Source organism: Lucilia sericata, unplaced genomic scaffold (assembly GCF_015586225.1).
Source record: "Lucilia sericata isolate MDLA Ls3-8-SP2 unplaced genomic scaffold, ASM1558622v1 Contig000115F_arrow, whole genome shotgun sequence".
Taxonomy (NCBI): Eukaryota; Metazoa; Arthropoda; class Insecta; order Diptera; family Calliphoridae; genus Lucilia; species Lucilia sericata.
In genome coordinates this window covers 107,452-129,458 of record NW_023994147.1, presented here as the reverse complement: position 1 = coordinate 129,458, position 22,007 = coordinate 107,452, and the positions used below count along the sequence as shown (strand labels likewise).

General features: G+C 29.0%; 2 protein-coding genes across 3 annotated transcripts in view; both read left to right on the top strand.

The window, feature by feature from the left end:
- The first annotated feature begins 352 nt into the window (after nt 1–352).
- Nucleotides 353–4,660, top strand: LOC119600466 (putative gustatory receptor 2a). The gene is made up of 4 exons (XM_037950704.1): nt 353–572; nt 3,459–4,285; nt 4,353–4,514; nt 4,577–4,660. Exons 1-4 carry the CDS (start codon nt 353–355, stop codon nt 4,658–4,660), a joined length of 1,293 nt encoding a protein of 430 aa, XP_037806632.1.
- Nucleotides 4,661–12,771: 8,111 nt separating this feature from the next.
- LOC119600463 overlaps nt 12,772–22,007 on the top strand; it is a 37,082-nt gene continuing 27,846 nt past the window's right edge. For both annotated transcript variants that reach the window (XM_037950687.1, XM_037950686.1), the window contains exon 1: nt 12,772–13,632. In XM_037950687.1, the coding sequence (XP_037806615.1) occupies nt 13,371–13,632 (262 nt within the window). In that variant the 5' untranslated portion in view covers nt 12,772–13,370. The remainder of the gene's footprint in view (nt 13,633–22,007) is intronic.

Sequence of the window (22,007 nt, the reverse complement as noted above, 5' to 3'; positions counted from 1 at the left end):
GCAGACATGCCACATATTTATCTTACAGATACAGGGTAATAAAGTCAATTAAGGTTAATTAATTGGAATTTGGTTATTTTCATAATCTATAACGTATAACCCATCAACCTGTTGAATTCCATAGAGCGCATGTCCTTTAGAATGGAAAAAAAGTGAAAACAAACAGAAACAAACAGCAAACATCATAAAAATTGTAAGGAAACTAATGAGGTGCTAATTGTTAGCATTGACACACAGACACTGACTCCTCCAGCACAAAAACACAGACACTCAATATTACAGTTATGATGGCATAACATTTTAGTTGCAATTTTGAATTCGTTATGTTTAGAAGCGCGAGCAAGTTGTGAAAATGTTAAAGCGATTTTTCGATAGAATTAAAAATTATTTTTTTGATAAATTTCAAACAAATGAATTTGCCTACGTTTTGTATCCGTTTTTGCGTATTTTTAAATTATTCGGATTTCTACCGGTGCAGTTGGAACCAAATGAGATTTTAAATGAAAATTATAAATTTAAATTGGATAAATGGTCATTTGTGGCTACATTTATTGGATCAATAGTTTTTATTGGTAATATTTTATTATCATTACATTAAAGTGATTTTATATAGAGTTTTTTAAGAACTAAACAATTATATCAATTATAATTGAAACAAATTTAATTCGTGAAAAATCATTTACTTAAAGCAATTGTGACGTCAATTATTTTAATTTGAAAATGGTAAAAAAATAATGGTCGAATTTTTTCGATTCTTGAGGGAAAAGGTGAGAAATGATAATATGGTCGGTCCCAAAAAAGAATCTTTTTTAATTCAGACGTCTCTTAACGATATACATACATATAAGTAAATTTCTGAAGCAAAATATAAGAAACACAAAATAAGCTTCTTTGCCAATATAAAAATGTTTTAACAGTTACAAACGATTTTAATTTTTTCAAGTTTTCGACCATAATTCCAATTTTGTAAGGAAAATATGGGTGAAAATAAGATCGTTTTCCAATGTAAACGTGTTTAGCGAAGTTGCAAATGGTTTTCAGCCTAGATCGTGAACGCATTCGCGGATACCATAAGCATTTGTCAATTTCTCCAAACCAATCATTTCGACAGCAATGAGAGACCTCAAAGCCGAAAAGCAGGCAATACACAAACCGAAAAAAATAGCAAAAGTCCACTGACTGGCACTGGTAATGACGACACCACTGAAAATTGTAGCAACACCACCAGCGGTAATGGCAATATTGTTTAACCATAAAGGCATAACACTGGGGAAGGATGAGACGAAACCACACAATATCCTAGCATTTGTATTGATCAAACCAATACCAGACACAACACCCAAAGCCGAACCGGTGTCCATGCCAGTCAATTCAGCTCTAGGCACCAAGTATGTGAAAGGTACGAAGAAGCCCATCATTGTCAAGAAACCGGAGATAGCGGATAGAGGTAGTAATGGCCAATCTGTCTTTTCCCAGATATATAGCTCACATAAGCTGAGGGAGGGCAGATTGACCACCACTTGTGAATTTTGTACTCATGGCGGACCAACAACTGGATACGAGAGTTTAAAGTTACGGTGCGATGTCTAAATAACCCAGTACCGGCGGCAAGTGTTGATCTACTAGCGAGGTGGGTACCTTAGCCTCCATGACGGTCAATGCGTCAAGTGTATAGTTAGTATGCAATTGGTAAAAATGTAGGGGTGAAAGAGAAGAATATACTGGGAGAGAGCTATAAGCTTACTCAGCATTTAAATATAAGTGAAGGTTCCGGCTTTCTGGAGCACATTGGAAGAAGATGCTTCATAGTGAATCATTTCCACGACACTCCAAAGGAAAAATCAGATTCTTTCTCCATATCTGAAGCAATGAGAATCAGGTTCCAAGGAACTGACGACTGAGAATAAACCAAAAAAGAAAAAGAGTTCCCCGTCTTCTAATATACAGTCGAAGCCAAGCCATAACTCAAAGGAATCTCAAACCCGAAAACGAGGAAGAAGCTCGACGGCGACAGAAGAAAAAACCGCCATCATACGCCGAAGTTTCCAAGAGAATAACCGAGACGATCATTGCTGTGCAGTATATGCTGGAAATCCGACAGACAAAATTCCTGTAGACCAGCAGAGTTAGGTAGAAGATCTGGTCAACAATAAGGTAATGGACCACGCAATCGCACAGTATCTTAAGTATCTACCAGGGGCCATATGACATATGATGTACATCGCTAAATTGATTCAAAAAGTGATTCTGAGCAGATTTGTATACTTTAAAATGTGTGTATAAAAAATATTTCTATGCTTTACGAACATCATTACAAACAGATAATACCCTCCCCACTATAGTTAGTTTTGTAGGTTATAAATATTTCTTCATTTTCCTCCAGGAACTCTAAAAACAACAAATATTACTAGAATTCAGACCTGGGCGATTTCCATTAATTTTACATTAACATTAAATTAAAAAAAATTAATTTAATGTAAAAAATATTGCATTAACATTAAATTTGTAAAATTTAATGCATTAAATTTCCATTAACATTAAATATTTTTGAATTTAATGCATTAATTTTGCATTAACATTAATTATATCTGAATTTAGTGCATTAATTTTACATTAACATTAAATAAGCAATAAAATTAATGCATTAATATTCCATTAACATTAATATATATAAAAATTGATAAACATAAATAAAAATACAGCACAAAAGACCTCGATCTAACTAAATACAACTAAAATTAAATAGGTTAAAGTCCTTTCTAATAACTCCTATATTCCATTCAATCTTGTGTGTTTTAAATATGATATTTATATAAGATTCCACAGACAAAATAAACTAAAAAAGGAATATCTGGGAAGTGATACTATTCTTCTAATAAGTATTATCGTGTATAGGACTTATTCGAAAGGACTTTAACAAAATAAACTAAAAAAGGAATATCTGGGAAGTGATACTATTCTTCTAATATGTATTATCGAGTATAGGACTTATTAGAAAGGACTTTAACACATTCAATTTTACTTGAATTTAGTTAGACCGAGGCCTTTAGTGCTGTATTCTTATTTTTATAAATTATTTTATACATTAATGTTAATGGAAAATTAATGCATTAATTTTATTATTTATAATTTAATGTTAATGGAAAATTAATGCATTAAATTCAAAAATATTTAATGTTAATGCAAAATTAATGCATTAATTTCACAAATATTTAATGTTAATGTAAAATTAATGCATTAAATTTAAAAATATTTAATGTTAATGCAAATTTAATGCATTAAATGTACCCATGTTAATGTTAATGCAATAAACTTGCATTAACATAAATTTTTTTTAATGTAGAAAAAATTGTTAATGCATTAACACATTTAATGCATTTATCCCAGGTCTGCTAGAATCAAGCATTTTATTAAAAACAATAATTTACAACATTTGTCGTTTTTTATTTCATTCACAGTGGGTTTCTATTTCGGTGTTATTCACCTAAGCCACACCAAGAATTTGGCACAACTGCATGAAAGTACCGTTATTGCATATTTTACTACTTGGGGTCAAATTGTATTCTTATTCGTCTTGGCATCCTATGGTTTATTGAATACCTGGTTTAATATCTCCAAAATGCATGGTTTGTTTTTATGGATTTCCAAAATAGATCATCAGCTAGAAGAAGTTACGGGTCGAGAACTAAACTATACACGTATGCGAAAGAAATTATTTATACAATTCTTTGTGGTCTTCTTAGTGCCTAGCAGTTTGTCGATGGTAAATTGTATTGTCATACATTTTGGTCCGAATAAAATAGATGTTTGGTCAACATGTTTTTGGTTTGTGTGTTTTGCTCCCATACTATTGCTGACTTTTAAGGAGTTTCAATTTTACAATTTAATGTTTGTGCTCAAAACTAAATTTGATATTATTAACAAAGAATTGCTGCAATATGGAGGTGATAATTTACTCTCGTGTCGTAAGAAGGTTAAGAAAGATGTATTGAACTCGGTTAAACCAGCTTGTTCTACGGATATTATAAGAAAACTTTTGGAAATCTATTCGAATACCGCTGATTGTGTGGATTTACTATTAAAGATATTTGGCTGGCATTTACTACTCTTGACCAGTGCTTCGTTTGGTGTTATAACGGTGCAGGGTTATAATTTATTTGCCGCCTTAATTGTACACACCATGGAAATGGATGGCTATCAGTTGACAGTTGTTACGGGCTGGATAGTAGTACAAATTCTGATTATAGGCTTAAATGTTGGTACCTGCGGCATGACCTCAAAGGCAGTAAGTTGTTTTTTAAACAAATTCCTTTCTATTCAAATATTTCTATGTTTCATCTTGCCTTCTCTAGATGTCTTTAACTGGCCCCCTACTGCACCGCATCAAGACAAATTCTCTTACAAACTGCAGTTTCTACCTAAATGTAGAATTATTTTCCTTTGAAGTGTTGCATCGTAAAAATAATTTCACTGCTGCTGGCTTCATTGATATGGACTATAAACTAATAACCTCGGTAAGTGTTTAATAAATATACAATTTTTATAATGCTTTTAATTTATTTAATTTCCTTTATAGATAATTGCTGCTGTTACCACTTATCTGCTGATTATCATACAATTTCACTTTAGCAGTCTACAGAAAAAAATTACTAGCGACTAGAATAGGATTTTAATTTTATTTTACTGTACCCTGACATTATTGTGATTGAAAAAAAGCTCCTATTTCTTTGTGGTTTGTGTCTAAGTTTAAAGCAAATAATACAGTAACTAAATAAAGCATAAAAAAGCTTTCAGTTAAAGCTTATTTATTTTTCATACTAAAAGTATGCTCTGTTTTTTTATACAAAAGTTGTTTATGGTTGCCACATGAAAATAAAAAATTTAATAAATAACTTTCAGAAAATAGTACAACTAACTACAGTATTGCCAGAAAACTTTGACTAATGTCCCAAAAAAAATATCCATTTTTAAATTGAAATCCCCATTTTTCCTAAAACAAGCAAAAAGTTAAGATTTTAATCAAAAATTATTAATATAAGTTGAAAAAAAAAAAAAAAATTTTAATTTTTCTCCTTCTTTGCAAGATTGTTGGAATTTGCACCCAAAGACTTTCTTGCCTTTCAAAAAGATCTGAGTTGATTTCTCAATCAAATAAGACTAAACATTCTAGTATATTTGCGAATTTATATTCGTCGGATTTGAAAACCTAGCGTTGATTATGGCATGTGAACAAAAAAAGTATAGTCTATAGTCTACTCTATAGTCTACTCTAGTCTATAGTCTAGTCTATAGTCTAGTCTATAGTCTAGTCTATAGTCTAGTCTATAGTCTAGTCTATAGTCTAGTCTATAGTCTAGTCTATAGTCTAGTCTATAGTCTAGTCTATAGTCTAGTCTATAGTCTAGTCTATAGTCTAGTCTATAGTCTAGTCTATAGTCTAGTCTATAGTCTAGTCTATAGTCTAGTCTATAGTCTAGTCTATAGTCTAGTCTATAGTCTAGTCTATAGTCTAGTCTATAGTCTATTCTATAGTCTAGTCTATAGTCTAGTCTATAGTCTAGTCTATAGTCTAGTCTATAGTCTAGTCTATAGTCTAGTCTATAGTCTAGTCTATAGTCTAGTCTATAGTCTAGTCTATAGCCTAGTCTATAGTCTAGTCTATAGTCTAGTCTATAGCCTAGTCTATAGTCTAGTCTATAGTCTAGTCTATAGTCTAGTCTATAGTCTAGTCTATAGTCTAGTCTATAGTCTAGTCTATAGTCTAGTCTATAGTCTAGTCTATAGTCTAGTCTATAGTCTAGTCTATAGTCTAGTCTATAGTCTAGTCTATAGTCTAGTCTATAGTCTAGTCTATAGTCTAGTCTATAGTCTAGTCTATAGTCTAGTCTATAGTCTAGTCTATAGTCTAGTCTATAGTCTAGTCTATAGTCTAGTCTATAGTCTAGTCTATAGTCTAGTCTATAGTCTAGTCTATAGTCTAGTCTAGTCTAGTCTATAGTCTAGTCTATAGTCTAGTCTATAGTCTAGTCTATAGTCTAGTCTATAGTCTAGTCTATAGTCTAGTCTATAGTCTAGTCTATAGTCTAGTCTATAGTCTAGTCTATAGTCTAGTCTATAGTCTAGTCTATAGTCTAGTCTATAGTCTAGTCTATAGTCTAGTCTATAGTCTAGTCTATAGTCTAGTCTATAGTCTAGTCTATAGTCTAGTCTATAGTCTAGTCTATAGTCTAGTCTATAGTCTAGTCTATAGTATAGTCTAGTCTATAGTCTAGTCTATAGTCTAGTCTAGTCTAGTCTAGTCTAGTCTAGTCTAGTCTATAGTCTAGTCTAGTCTATAGTCTAGTCTAGTCTATAGTCTAGTCTAGTCTAGTCTAGTCTAGTCTAGTCTAGTCTAGTCTAGTCTAGTCTAGTCTAGTCTAGTCTAGTCTAGTCTAGTCTATAGTCTAGTCTAGTCTAGTCTAGTCTAGTCTAGTCTAGTCTATAGTCTAGTCTATAGTCTAGTCTATAGTCTAGTCTATAGTCTAGTCTATAGTCTAGTCTATAGTCTAGTCTATAGTCTAGTCTATAGTCTAGTCTATAGTCTAGTCTATAGTCTAGTCTATAGTCTAGTCTATAGTCTAGTCTATAGTCTAGTCTATAGTCTAGTCTATAGTCTAGTCTATAGTCTAGTCTATAGTATAGTCCATAGTTTAGTCTATAGTCTAGTCTATAGTCTTGTCTATAGTCTGGTCTATAGTCTTGTCTATAGTCTAGTATATAAAGTTTCTTACAACAGAACTGCTTAGTTGTTTTATTGTGCTGCAATTAGAGTACTTCAAAGTAATGCAGACGGTAAGTAGTTGTAATTGAAAAGTATGTTGCTGAGTAAGTACAAGTCATTACCAGGTTTTTGCTGGATATTATACCGCTTTCAATTTCTTATGATCATTTTATATTTATTTCATTATTTTAAAAATAAGACTTTCTTTATACTAAATACCTTCACCTGGATTGAGTTCAATAAATTTAAAATTACTTAATTGATGTTGATCTTAAAAGTTAGCAGTTTCGTTAACCTTTAGTCAGCGTGGGTGATCTTTTCAATTTCTTCTTTTAAGAAAAATGTATTTAAATGATAAAAGCACTAATTAGCACTTAGTTATAATAGGTTGAAAGACTTGTCTTTGTGTGATCATAGAGCAGTTTTAGATTTTATGATTAATTTATTTAAGTATTTATTGAACAATTTTCGAAATTTTGCGAAAACATTAAAAAATTAACAAGAAAAACAAACAGATATATGATAACAATCAAAAAATCAACACATGTGCCACCAAACAAGGGAATCAATCCAATGAATGGAACGTGACTTGAAGCGCGTGCATTTATTTTTACAAGTTAGAAAAACGAAGTGATTTTTTTGTTGATTCGAGTTATAAAAAAAAGAAAATAATTGCTAAATTTAAATAATTAAGTGTTTTGAAGAGAGTTAAGTAAATGTCTCTTATATTTGAGTAATTTTGTTTAAGAGAATATTTTGGTCAATTGTTGCCATACTTAGCCAAACATTGGAAATTTGGGGATTTAATGTAAATAATTTGCAATCATGTGATTTATAATTATATCTTGTTATCATATAAAAATTAAAATTTATTAAATATAAAAAAAATATTTTCAAAAAAACCTCTCATGGCAATTATCATTTAACATTGAAGTTTTGAAAATTGCTGTAACATTTTTAAGGGGATTTACATTTATTTTTGGGTGTTTGAATTTTCATTTAATCTGTTTTTTTGCAATTCTATTTATGACTTCAAAACTGGTTGATTTTTCTTTTGGTGTTTGTAGTTGAAAACGCGTAATGGCTGTATATGAGTGAGATTTTCAAATTAACTAAACTTTAGTAATTATTTATTCAATTATCAACCAACCAACAAACTCTTGCCAACAATTTTTGTGGTTTTGGTAACCGTCAGTAAACACCCAATCGTCGAATGTTATAAAAATGTAATTTAATTAAATTTACATATTTGTACGTTGTACATATTCATGAAATTTAAATTGATTGCAATTCAAAGCCGGTCTGGTCCATCCTGTTCGTTATTTATTTATAAATCCATTTTTATTTATTTTCGTATTTTTTTTAATATTGTATATTGTGGCGTCAATATTTTTATCTATTAAGTTGAAAAAACAACATGACAATAACAACAATAACGTATAAACAACAACTTCACCTAAAAATAAATGTGTTTTTTTAATCAAATAAAATTGGGAGGTATTTAAGCGAAAATACATATTTTGAACCAACAACAACAACAAAAAAGTAAATTTGTCAACAACTTGCTTGTTGAATATGGTTTATTTTTTTATTTTTATAATTTTCTATACTGGAGAAACAGATGTTGTTCCAAAAATGCAATATGTATTTATTTTTATCAACTTTACAAAAGTTTTGAGAGATATATGAGAAAAAATCATCAAAATATTAGAAAAAGAATTACAGTGGGCACTACAAGTGACAGCTAAAAGTTAAAATATTTAAATATTACACGACTTAGATCCGAAGAAATACGCCTATCGGGCCTGTTATGCGCTTCTTTACATGGAAAATGTTGGCAAAAAAACTTTCTATAGTGCTCTATTAAGGTATTATAGTACGATGTTCAAAAACCTAGTTTTCTGGTCGTAGTTCCTCAGAATTATCTAGTCGGTGTTTCTGAGGGATGATATGCGGAATAACAACGCTTGCACGATATTTGGATCTAATTACGACGAAAGTACGACAATGAGAATGAAAATGTTCCACAGTTTCACTGCCTTCTCCGTATTATTTTGATTCGTTTGAATCTGTTTGTCCAATTTTATATAGTTGTCCACTCAGAATACATACCACCATAGTATCCTCAGACTTGTTCATTCTTGGTTCATTGACATTCGCTCGCCATGTTTTTAATTAAACCAACGTTACGTCGAACGGTTTTTCGAATATCGAATACGATATCGCCCTAATTGCCTTCTGGCAGTCAATATTGCAGGGACTAGTGTTTTAATTAGGTAGACGGTAGTATATTTCGATTTCTGGGATTTCAATGTAGATCCTTAGGACCTTTTTGTCTCCCAGTTTAAAGGCATCTGTGTAGCTACGGTTGCTAAATAACAAACTAAATGCTAATTTTTGGAGGATATGAACGAGTAAAGCTAGTTTCGAATGCCCTATTTTTAAGTTAAGCTTATTCTAGTGAAAGTGTTCTACATTGATCAAAACAAATAGTAAGCGAACGGGATAAGGAAACAACTTACTAACTAACGGAAATCTAATGTCTAATATACCAATTAAAACTTTCGTTTGTCTTATAACTCACTCTATATAGAGCACAATACCAGCACTCTAACATCCATATTAGCTTAATAAATAGACGTAAGCAAGTCCGATCATAGTTTAATGTTTATTGTAAAAATCATAATAACAGAAAAACAAGTTAAGACTGCACTTTTATATTTTGTTGTTATTGTTATATTGTTAAATTTTGTTGTTGTTGTTTTTCTTGCCACAACCACACACCATAGGAGTGCTATTTATAGATCATATTGTAAACAAACAAATAATAACTTTTGCAGATCTTTGATCACGTTTACTTATAAAAAAATACTGCAACAAATAAACAACAACAAATTATTGTCAGTACGAGAGAAGTTGTACTAGTTGCATGTAGTCGCAATTACCCCCAAACCAGGCCTAAACCAACTGCCGCCAACTTCATGTTGTTTTTCTTGAATAAATAATGTACCATTTACAACATGACACCCGTTGAGTGGTTAAACGGATAAAGTACAGAAATACGATTAAGAAAAATTTAATATTTTTTCATGTTTAGAAATCTAAATAAAGAAAAGTTAAGACATAACTAGTCACGTGACTAGTTACCAGGGTATAAAGCTGTGCAATATATTTTTGGTTTAAATATTGTCTGTTTTAACAAGTAAGCTCATATTAAGGAAACACTGGCATTTTTCCAAAAAATAATATTAATATTTTATAGGTAGTCATTGTCTGAAGAAACCTATGTTAGACCTTTCTTACACACAACGGCGGTTTGTAGCCGTTGTTATGATCAATTACTGGGTTTTTCTCTTGTTTATAGTTTTTGAATGTTTTTAAGCGGTTATTTTTACTTGTTGCTAAGTGCACATTTATTTTTATTGAAAAATTATACTTATATTTGGTAAAGTTTTCGTTATGTTTTTAGTTTTTATTGCAACAAACGTCAGTAAATTAATAAACAGTTTTTTTTTGTGGTATTTTAAAGTGAATTTAACGCCATGTTGCCAATTTTTTTTTGTTCAAGACAAACTTTTCTGAAATTTTTTTAAGCTTTTTGTCATAATTTACGAAAATTACTGAAAATGTAGGTTACAGATTTTTCAGACGTTAAAAATAATGAATCACCAGCAATCTCAAGTAGTAATTGAAGTTTTTTCGACATCCAAAACAAAAACAAAGGCTTTGTGTTTAAAACCAAATAAAAAATCTTAAGGATGAAATTGAAAATTTATTGCTGAACTATAGAGACAGCTGTTTTAAAGTGAAATTAAAGCAAAAAATTGTATATAAGCCGAGTTTAGTATTATTGTAACAAAAGATCTGTTGAAAATTAAAGAGATTTTAGATTTTGTTTTAGAAAATGCTCTTTAGTTATTTTGAAAGAGCGTGGCTTAAAGAGTTTTTTCTCTTTATAGCTATATTGTTGTTAAAAGTTTAATGCAGGTATGGAAAACACAATTTTGAAATAGTATTAACTTATATTAAAAGTAGTACTTTTTTGGTTTCAAAGTACTAAACCAATTTTCCGCTAGACTATAGACAAGATTATAGAGTAGACTGTAGAGTATACTATAGAGTAGACTATAGAGTAGACTATAGACTAGACTATAGAGTAGACTATAGAGTAGATTATAGAGTAGACTATAGAGTAGGCTATAGACTAGACTATAGAGTAGACTATAGACTAGACTATAGACTAGACTATAGACTAGACTATAGACTAGACTATAGACTAGACTATAGACTAGACTATAGACTAGACTATAGACTAGACTATAGACTAGACTATAGACTAGACTATAGAGTAGACTATAGTCTAGACTATAGACTAGACTATAGACTAGACTATAGACTAGACTATAGACTAGACTATATACTAGACTATAGACTAGACTATAGACTAGACTATAGACTAGACTATAGACTAGACTATAGACTAGACTATAGACTAGACTATAGACTAGACTATAGACTAGACTATATAGACTAGACTATAGACTAGACTATAGACTAGACTATAGACTAGACTATAGACTAGACTATAGACTAGACTATAGACTAGACTATAGACTAGACTATAGACTAGACTATAGACTAGACTATAGACTAGACTATAGACTAGACTATAGACTAGACTATAGACTAGACTATAGACTAGACTATAGACTAGACTATAGACTAGACTATAGACTAGACTATAGACTAGACTATAGACTAGACTATAGACTAGACTATAGACTAGACTATAGACTAGACTATAGACTAGACTATAGACTAGACTATAGACTAGACTATAGACTAGACTATAGACTAGACTATAGACTAGACTATAGACTAGACTATAGACTAGACTATAGACTAGACTATAGACTAGACTATAGACTAGACTATAGACTAGACTATAGACTAGACTATAGACTAGACTATAGACTAGACTATAGACTAGACTATAGACTAGACTATAGACTAGACTATAGACTAGACTATAGACTAGACTATAGACTAGACTAGACTAGACTATAGACTAGACTATAGACTAGACTATAGACTAGACTATAGACTAGACTATAGACTAGACTATAGACTAGACTATAGACTAGACTATAGACTAGACTATAGACTAGACTATAGACTAGACTATAGACTAGACTATAGACTAGACTAGACTAGACTATAGACTAGACTATAGACTAGACTATAGACTAGACTATAGACTAGACTATAGACTAGACTATAGACTAGACTATAGACTAGACTATAGACTAGACTATAGACTAGACTATAGACTAGACTATAGACTAGACTATAGACTAGACTATAGACTAGACTATAGACTAGACTATAGACTAGACTATAGACTAGACTATAGACTAGACTATAGACTAGACTATAGACTAGACTATAGACTAGACTAGACTAGACTATAGACTAGACTATAGACTAGACTATAGACTAGACTATAGACTAGACTATAGACTAGACTATAGACTAGACTATAGACTAGACTAGACTATAGACTAGACTATAGACTAGACTATAGACTAGACTATAGACTAGACTATTGATTAGTCTGGTCTATAGACTACTATGTGGACCACTTATGAAAGTTTATAAGTTAGAAAAAGTACCGAAAATGTCGCGGGGATACCGCAGATATCAAAAAGTACCGAAAAAAGAACTAAAGTACTGATTTTTCCATGTCTGGTTTAATATATATATATTTTTTTAAGAAGTGGTCTTTTTGCATTAAGTTTTAACCGAACAATGAAAACATTAAAATAAGCAAGACTCAGCTGGCGTGAGCACTTCCATAACAGCAATATTTTGTGTTTATCTTGTCTGCCAACACTAACACCACCACCGCTAACGGCCACCACTACCAACAGCTCTACCCACATTTCTTCTAGCTAAATGACTAAATGCCTGGCTGAGTGTTTGCTCAGCCATATGCTGCTTTAGTTATTAACCAAAAGTTAAGATCAGTTCAAGTTGTGACTCGATCGCGAACAGTTTGTTGATCGTAAAACTGACGCAAAATTTAAGTAAAAGGCAAAATTTAAAAATTAAAGAAAAAAAGTATTATTTGCAAAAAAAATATAGAAAACGAGAAGAGTTTTTTTAATTAAATTAAATTTTGTGTGCAATTTTTTTTGTAATTGAGAAAAGAGCATTTATATACCCCCATAAGCGGCCGCAGACAGCAGACTGAGTATTGTAAAAAATAAATGATGAAAAAATTTAACGAAATTTCGAAATCTTCTACAAGAACTTCTGCTTTAAAGTGAGGTTGTGTTATTTTAGCTCAGTTTCTATAACGTTTTTCGTTGCTTTTTTTCGTCTACGGTTTTGCGGGACTAAGAGAGTACGCGTCTGTGAGAGAGTGTTATTAATTTTCATTTGTTTAAAAAAGTGTTAATTAATTGTAATAAATTTGTAATAAAAAAAACATAATTTTTAATAATAACAAAATGTTTTAAAAGATTTTTAAGAATTTCTTATAAAATAAAACAAAGAAGAAATTGAAAGATCTTAAAAAAAAAGTGAAGAAAAACAAAACAAATACAAAATGGTTGCAACTAAAACTAAAAACAACTTTAAAAGCCCAAGTGGCAGCAACAGTAAATGCCTGTGCAACATTAACAGCAAAGCAAATACCAAAAATTTTATAAATTTAAATAGCAATTATGCCAAAATTAAAAAACATCATTACACCCACAAAAGCAGCAATAACAACAACAGCAGCAAAAAGTTTAATTTAAAATTAATAATCGGTATTTGGTGTCTACTGCACAGTGTCACTGTTATACAGGGTGCTGCCGTTTATACAAGTATGTTACAAAATACCTTCAAAGATTTACATAAATAAATTTTACAAAATTTCATAATATTTGGCTGGTTTTATAAAAATAGTTTTCAGTTTGTTTTGGGGTTTTATGTTAATAATTTGTTTATAAGGAAAACAAATTTATATAAAAAAGTTGTTGGATTTTGTTTTTTGTACCGATCAAAGTCAAGTTTTTTTTTTCAATAAAACTGCATTTGTTTTGTGCAACTAACTATAAAATAAAATACACATTTATTCATAAATCAACTGCAACTTATTTATAGTTTGAAACTAGCAATTCCAATTAAACTGGTTTTCAAAGTGACCGTAATTGACCGTTAGTAAATATAAATCGATATTTTTCTTATTACAGTGTTGGCAATTTAGCGATGATGTTACCTATTAAGAGATGGGACTTTGTTTATTTGTCCCTGACAACTATAAATTATTTAAATATTTATTATTAATTAATTTATTTAACCAAACAACGTTTTATCAATAAGTGTTAATTGATGAATCAATAAGTATAATTAATTAATAAATAACGTAATCACATGTGGAAATTAAAAACAAAATAATAATGAAATAAGCTTAAAATTTAAAATTAATTAATTAATATTTCAATAGTTTAGTTGATGAACCTGTTGTTTGGCTAATATCCTCGACTTTGAGCAAAAAATTAAACTCTACCGCTTTAAAACTGTCTAACATTGTCTATTTTCCCTTTTTGTTCGCCATAAACAAATTCGAACAGATAAACATCAGCTGTAATTGCTGTAATAAAAACATAAATATTCCTAGAGATAAACTCATTTAAAAATTTTATTATTTTAACCCAAAAATCTCTGAATGAAAGTATCTTTCTGTTGTCTAATTTATAGATAAAATTGTTTTGAATGTAAAACAATTGCGAAAAAGCAATAAAAGAATTTAACCAAGTTTATAGTCGTAAAGAAATTGAATATACTGTAATTATAAATAATTGTTATTTTATGGGATTTAGCAAAAAAGAAAAAAAAAAATATTCCATAAATTTTAAAGAAAAATTTAGAGTGGAATATTTTTTTAAAAATTTCAAAAAACAAAAAAGTTTATTTAATAATTGCAGCTGCTTTTATTTTCTTATATGTTTATCTCTTTATTAAAATTCCACTACGCAATTACAATTTTAATTGTAATTGAGCATTTAACTTGATTTATTGCATTACCAATTTCTTTATTCTTGACTTTTGTAAGTGTAATTGACTGATAATGTAAGTACTTATCGTATTGAATTAAAATGAAATTGAATATTACACTGAGTTATAAAGTCGTGATCGAATATTTATTACATTTTGAGGAAATTTTCGACATTAAATATTTTTTTACTTTTTAATAGTTAATTTATTTGCGTTTTCAACAGTTAAAGTCGAATTTTTGTCTTACATTTAAATCTGGCAACATTTTCTTAGAAAAATTTTTACTTTTTATACTCTACACCACTATAATATTAGCGTTGGTGCTGATTGGTCCTACACTCATCTTAAAGAATACTAATCGGCTCAGAATCACTTTCTGAATCGCAGCGCACGCTAGAGGTCGAAATTTTAAAGTTAATTTGATCAAATTTGGCACATACTCTTCTTTTGGCTCAAGGACGATTGACTCTATTGAAAATGGTTAAAATTGGTCTATTATTTCGCCTAGCCGCCATATAAACGTAACCTCAGATAGGGCTTTTTGCTGGATTCATTTGGCTCTAGGAGACAAAGTCCCCTCCAGAAAATGACTTTAAGGTCAAAATTCACTAATCTTCACTAATATCACGATGAAGTTCTGCATAAATTACTTCATAAATAACACCTCTTTTAGAAAATCTCTTTTTTCTGCAAAATATTTCTAAATTAAAGTAAATATCAAAATGTATGCTAAGTCTATTCGACTTTTTGGTAAAAAACCGACTATTAAACTGTTTTATTTCAAGTCGATTTATCGACTTCGTTTTGACAAAACAGTCGCGACTAGCGAAGTCGACTACCTAATTCTCTTTAAGGAAAAGTCATTTTTGAAAAAGTCGAAATAAGTTGATATAAAAAACTAATTAACATCTGATTTCATTGCTACAGACTGACATAGTTATTGTGGGAAAAAGGTTGACTCTGTAAATAAAGGTCGAAAAAGTCAATATAAGAAAATTTTGCTACAGATGGACATATCTATTGTTACAAACGTACATATTAATAAAATCAGTATAAAATCTATGGCCCAAAATACTGATTTTGAAGTCGAAATGTCAAAGAAAAGTCGAAAATTGGACAATTTCAAAATTGTAAAAAATCAACCTTTCATAAATTGCAAAGTCGAAAAGTCGACATTTTTGTTTCAACTATAGAACCCTACTTTAGCTGTTCTTAATATTTTAGTTCGTTGCACAATTTCTCGCAAGTCTCTCTAGTCGACTTCAATTTTTCGACCTTTTTCTTATCGGTTTACTATAATTTGTTTTTAATAGTACCGAACTTTCCAGCCCTGGCAAATAGTGATATTAATTAATGACTTACCTTTGTTCCATTTAAATTTAAAGTTTCCCTTGTTATACTCCCATCTTCTTTCAATCAATAATTTGCAGTTGTTTTGTTTATTTTTTCATAACAAAAACAAAGTCAAACGAAATTACCCAACAAAAACAATAACAAAATCAGCAGACAAATTATTCCGATCATATTTTTCTAATAACAACACCAGCAAGCAAAACATAAACAAAACACTTATGCTTCTTCTTGTTTTAATTTACTTTTCATATTGAAAGTTGCAAATTTTTAGAGATTTTTTTTAAATTTTATTAAAAATATTATTGACTTTCTTTAAATTATTAATTATTTTCTATTAAACACTTATTTCCTTTAATATTTTGATAAAATTATTAACAAAACACTATGATGAGAGGGTCAACTTGCCGGCAGCTGCCCAATATCTTAAAATTTCTCTTCTTTACACAAGATTTTTATTTTATTATAACAATAATATAATAATATTCTATTAAATTAACACCTTTATTAAAAAATTTACACTTTAATTTCAACAAAAACTTTTATTTAAATAAACTTCTTCAAAGCGTTATTAGCCCACCACGAATATTTAGCAACAACTAACACTAAATGAGCTCGAAGAAAAACAAAAGAAGAGAACAAAACAAAAGGATGTTAGCACAGGGTGTTTCCTAATAAAAATGAATGTTTCAAATAAAATTATTATGCGTTAAATTTAAATAATAATTTAAAACATTGGAATTACAAAAATGATTTAACAATAACAAATCTAATGTTTAATTAGAAGACAATTAGTTATAATTTCTTTTGTTAAAAGAGAAATTTAATCCTTATTTAAACAAAAACACATGTTTATTGTTTTCTTAAAAAAAATTTTAAATTCGAAATAAAATGCTTTAGTTTATTATTGAAATAATTTTTTCCTAAATTTTAATTTCTATAGTCTTTATTGAATAAAATTTTAAGCTAATTTACATTTCTATAGAAAATAAACATCAAAGTTTGTCAAAAGCACATCTAATCATTATCTTAAAGTTTAGTAATATTTCAAAAACTATTTGTTTTTTGTTTTTTTTTTTTTTTTTTGGGGTAAATTACCACATTAACTGGAAACAAATAGTTAAAGTAGAAAACAGAAAATGGTTATTTTGCGGAACATTAAATTTAAGTAACAAAAGGCCAGTAAACGCACAAATGAAGCATGTTTTTCAGTTTCAAGGATGAAGATTTCAAAATATTAATAAAACCCCCCAAAACTACAAGCAAAACTAAATGACTAAGAACTAAGTAAACGATGATAATGATAAATAGAGTACAGCAGAACTTTTAAAGTATTCACTTCCTTATAAAGTTTCAAAATACCAAAACTAATGCTTTCAATTAAATGGTTGGTAAATATTAACTTATAAATTAAAATACCTTAAGTTTTCTTTACCGCTTTGAAACAAGTTTAAATTCTTTTAAGTTCCGCTTGCTAGTTTCATAGACAGTCATAGAGGAGACAGACAGACAGCCAGCCAGCCCCATTAGGGAAAAACCAGTGCAGTCAAGTGCATCCATAATGTTTGACTACATTCGCTTAAACTTTCAAGTTTTCCCTCCATACCTTCATTACATTGTTTTTAAAAGATAATTTTTAAAACATTATTTTGTGAAAAAACAAGTTTCCATGATTAAGCGCAAAAACTTCATTGTATTCGTAATTTTTGTTTTTATTTTCTACATAGTACACTTTAGTTATCAAGAGGGCATAATAAATTATGATAAAATATAATTAAATTAGAAATTCTGTTAAAAATTTTTATTTATTAAGACGGATGTAATTTTGTAAGTGTAAAAGTTTTTATGCTAATATTTTTTAAGAGAGTAAAGTTTAAAAGAAGATCACTTAACATTTTCTGAGCTTAAGAAAATCCAAAAGGTGTATTTGAAAAGTATTAAATTGAGGAAATAATTTGGAACGGGACATTTTCAAATTTTGGTACAAAATGCAAGTTTTTCACTTACTCTAAATAAATGTTTTTGTGTTATCCTGTTGTTTTAGTTTCAGCGTTCCCGGCAAAAACTACGATGCCGCTGATGTTTTGAGGAATGATCTAACGTAGGATTTAGGGTTCTATAAATCGACTTTCGAATAATCGAACAATCGACTTTTTGTCGAAAAAAGTCGAAAAGTCGAAGTCGACTATTTTGTTCCAAAAAAGTCGATAACTCGACTATCGTCTATGAAAAAAGTCGAAAAGTCGACTTTGTAAATAAAAGTCGAAAAAAGTCGAAAAGTCGAAAAGTCGAAAAAAGTCGAAAAGTCGAAAAGTCGAAAAAAGTCGATAAGTTGAAAAAAGTCGAAGAAAGTCGAAAAAAGTCGAAAAGTCGAAAAAAGTCGAAAAGTCGGAAAAAGTCGAAAAGTCGGAAAAAGTCGAAAAGTCGAAAAAAGTCGAAAAGTCGAAAAAAGTCGAAAAGTCGAAAATAGTCGAAAATTTTAAAAAAAGTGGAAAAGAGGTCAAAAACTCTAAAATAGTCGGAAAAACTCGAAAAAAGTAAAAAAATAGTCGAAAAAAGTCGAAATAAGTCGAAAATAGTCAAAAAGTCGTAAAAAATCGTAAAGTCGAAAAGTCGGAAAAAGTCGAAAAGTCGAAAAAAGTCGGAAAAAGTCGAAAAGGTCGAAAAAAGTCGAAAAGTCGAAAAAAGTCGAAAAAAGTCGGAAAAAGTCGAAAAGTCGAAAAAAGTCGGAAAAAGTCGAAAAGTCGAAAAAAGTCGGAAAAAGTCGAAAAGTCGAAAAGTCGGAAAAAGTCGAAAGGTCGAAAAGTCGACCATTTATAAAATACTAAAAGTCGAAAAGTCTAAAAGTCGACTTTTAAATAAATGAAAAAAGTCGAAAAGTCGAAAAATCTACTTTTCATAAAATGGAAAAAGTCGAAAGGTCGAAAAGTCGACTTTTAACCAAATGCAAAAAGTCTAAAAGTCGAAAAGTCGACTATTCGTTTCAACTATAGAACCCTAGTAGGATTGTACAAATCGACTTTAACATAATTGAAAACAAGCGGAAAAGGTGGGTGGTCAACTTTGTTGTCATAACAAAGTCGACAAGTCGACTGTCTTGTAAGAAAAAGTCGATGAATGTATTTTGCAAATAAAAGGAAAAGGTTGAAAAATCTGAAATTTTAATTAGTTAGTTAGTTAGTTAGTTAGTTAGTTAGTTAGTTAGTTAGTTAGTTAGTTAGTTAGTTAGTTAGTTAGTTAGTTAGTTAGTTAGTTAGTTAGTTAGTTAGTTAGTTAGTTAGTTAGTTAGTTAGTTAGTTAGTTAGTTAGTTAGTTAGTTAGTTAGTTAGTTAGTTAGTTAGTTAGTTAGTTAGTTAGTTAGTTAGTTAGTTAGTTAGTTAGTTAGTTAGTTAGTTAGTTAGTTAGTTAGTTAGTTAGTTAGTTAGTTAGTTAGTTAGTTAGTTAGTTAGTTAGTTAGTTAGTTAGTTAGTTAGTTAGTTAGTTAGTTAGTTAGTTAGTTAGTTAGTTAGTTAGTTAGTTAGTTAGTTAGTTAGTTAGTTAGTTAGTTAGTTAGTTAGTTAGTTAGTTAGTTAGTTAGTTAGTTAGTTAGTTAGTTAGTTAGTTAGTTAGTTAGTGCATGAAATGCTTTCAAATTTGGCGGCTGGATTTGTACAAACATAACTGAATTTTTTTCTTGCAAAACTTTTTCTAGAAATTACTTAAACGTGTTTTATTTTTAACTCCAAATAAAATATTTAAAATAATTGTGTTTATTTATACAACACGTTATATTAACATATTATTTTGAATCTAGCAAACATGTTGGCAAATAATTTTCAAAAACACTTTTCAATATGAATTTTGCACGTGACACTTGTTTCAAAAATTAATATTTATAGAAAACAACTCATAAAAATGTTTTTAAATCAAGTTTTTTTATTTAAATTTTTGGTGTTTTCTTAAAATTCATCTCAAATTTCATTTCGCATATAGATTAATTGGCAAGAATTTTAATATTTCATTTTAATTTCATAATTTATATTAATATACATAAAATATATATAACCTAAAGTTTTTTCTCATTATTTTAACGGAGTTAATGAATAACTATCTTAGTTTACTCTGTTTAATTTTAAATTAAACAGACGTGAGTATGAGAGTTCATGAGTATTTCAGTTTTGCTATTCAAAATTATTTTGAATTCTGTTTGTAACGTCTGCCTTTGGTGTTTTTTCTTTGGTTTCTTTTATATTGTGCGTTCTAGTGAACTTTAACTCATTTGTAAATTTTATTAAAGTTTCTTAGTAAACTTCAAAGATTATAAAATATCCAAAATTTGGTTTACAAACTACACACTTTGTTGAGGCAAATAAATAGCTTGATTTATTTAAATCGTATTTTTAATTAATTTTTTCGTTTTTCTTAAAATGTTGTCGAAACTTTTAAACATCGATTAACCGCTAAAAATTTCTCAAAAATATAATATGTTAGTTTGATATGACCTTTTTATAATTTTAATTTCAAAAAGCGTCAAACCAATTAATTAGAATTATGTATAACAAAAAAATGAATAAATAAATTAACATTTCTAAAAATAACGGTATTAAAAACATAATTTAAATGTCATTTTTTGGCATTGTTTAAATCAATGATCTTATTATCTATTTATAACAATGTTCTTCTTTTTCAAAAGTGTGAATAAAGAGCAATAAAATTATAGACATAAACTTTCTATTGTTCTGTCATAACTAAAAAAACCAAAAGTTTTAATATTTCTGGATTAATAAGACATTTTAAAATTTAAATGTTAAAGTTGTTTTTAAGTTTTAAATGTTAACATTATGTTTCTATTTCAACTTGAAACTTATCATTCTAGTTTTCAATTTAATTTAAAAATTTTTTACACTTTAATTGAAATTTATTTATAAATTAAATTGACACCTTTATTTTTCATTGACCCTGACCACAGAACGTGACAAAACACGCGTTTTATTTTTATAGACAATGTTAAAAATAATAACAAAAAAAAAAAAAAAAATCGGCAATATCTGTTTTTGAAAATTTAATTGAAATTAACACTCTATTCAAACCAAACAAAATTATCTTTTACATTTTTAACAAACAAATAGAATATAGAACTAAAAATAAATCAAATTAATTTGAACAACATTTTACTAAAATTAAAAATTGTTTCAATTTTATTGACCTTAATTTAGTAAAAAAATAAACAACAACAAAGTATTTTTGCAAAAAACACACACAATTGCTCTCAAAATAACATTATTTTGAATTTGTTTGATCTAGTAAATTATAAATACTATTTGCAGCAATATCTATTTATATTCAATTTAAACATTTTAGTAAAATAAAACAAATAAATCTATTTAAAACTAAATCAGTTAAAGTGTAATAAATTTACGCCGACTTTTGTAGGTGCTACACAAACATTTTGAATCCGCCGTAGTTAGTTAACGCCGTTAAATTCAAATAAAAGTAGATCGGCACTGAGATGTTTTGCTGGAATGTGAACATGAAACGACAGGATGACAAGGACAGCAGGAAATTGTTTTCTATAAAAGCGACTTTCGAGTAGTAAGTTTTTTTTGCAGTAAAAAACATTGAAAATTGAAAGTCGACTCTTTTGATACAAACAAATTTCAAAAAATCGAGTAATCGTTTTTGTAAGGTTTTGCAATCTGGTTCAGAAACTCTCAAGAATCGCTGGCAAAGCACAGTTTTAATTAATTGTTTTTTTATACCGTTTCCACGAAAATCGCTGTAGGGTACTCATGTATATAGAAATCAATTGTTTAAATATTTAAAAGGCACACGACTGTTCATTCACCTTTAAATTGTTTGAATCTATTTCAAA

What these genes read in the sequence shown, in the direction of transcription:
- LOC119600466 (XM_037950704.1), top strand. Translation starts at nt 353, where the DNA reads ATGTTAAAGCGATTTTTCGATAGAATTAAAAATTATTTTTTTGATAAA. An exon ending in GCGGCATGACCTCAAAGGCA is followed by an intron (nt 4,286 to 4,352) that starts GTAAGTTGTTTT and finishes TGCCTTCTCTAG; the next exon opens with ATGTCTTTAACTGGCCCCCT. An exon ending in ACTATAAACTAATAACCTCG is followed by an intron (nt 4,515 to 4,576) that starts GTAAGTGTTTAA and finishes TTTCCTTTATAG; the next exon opens with ATAATTGCTGCTGTTACCAC.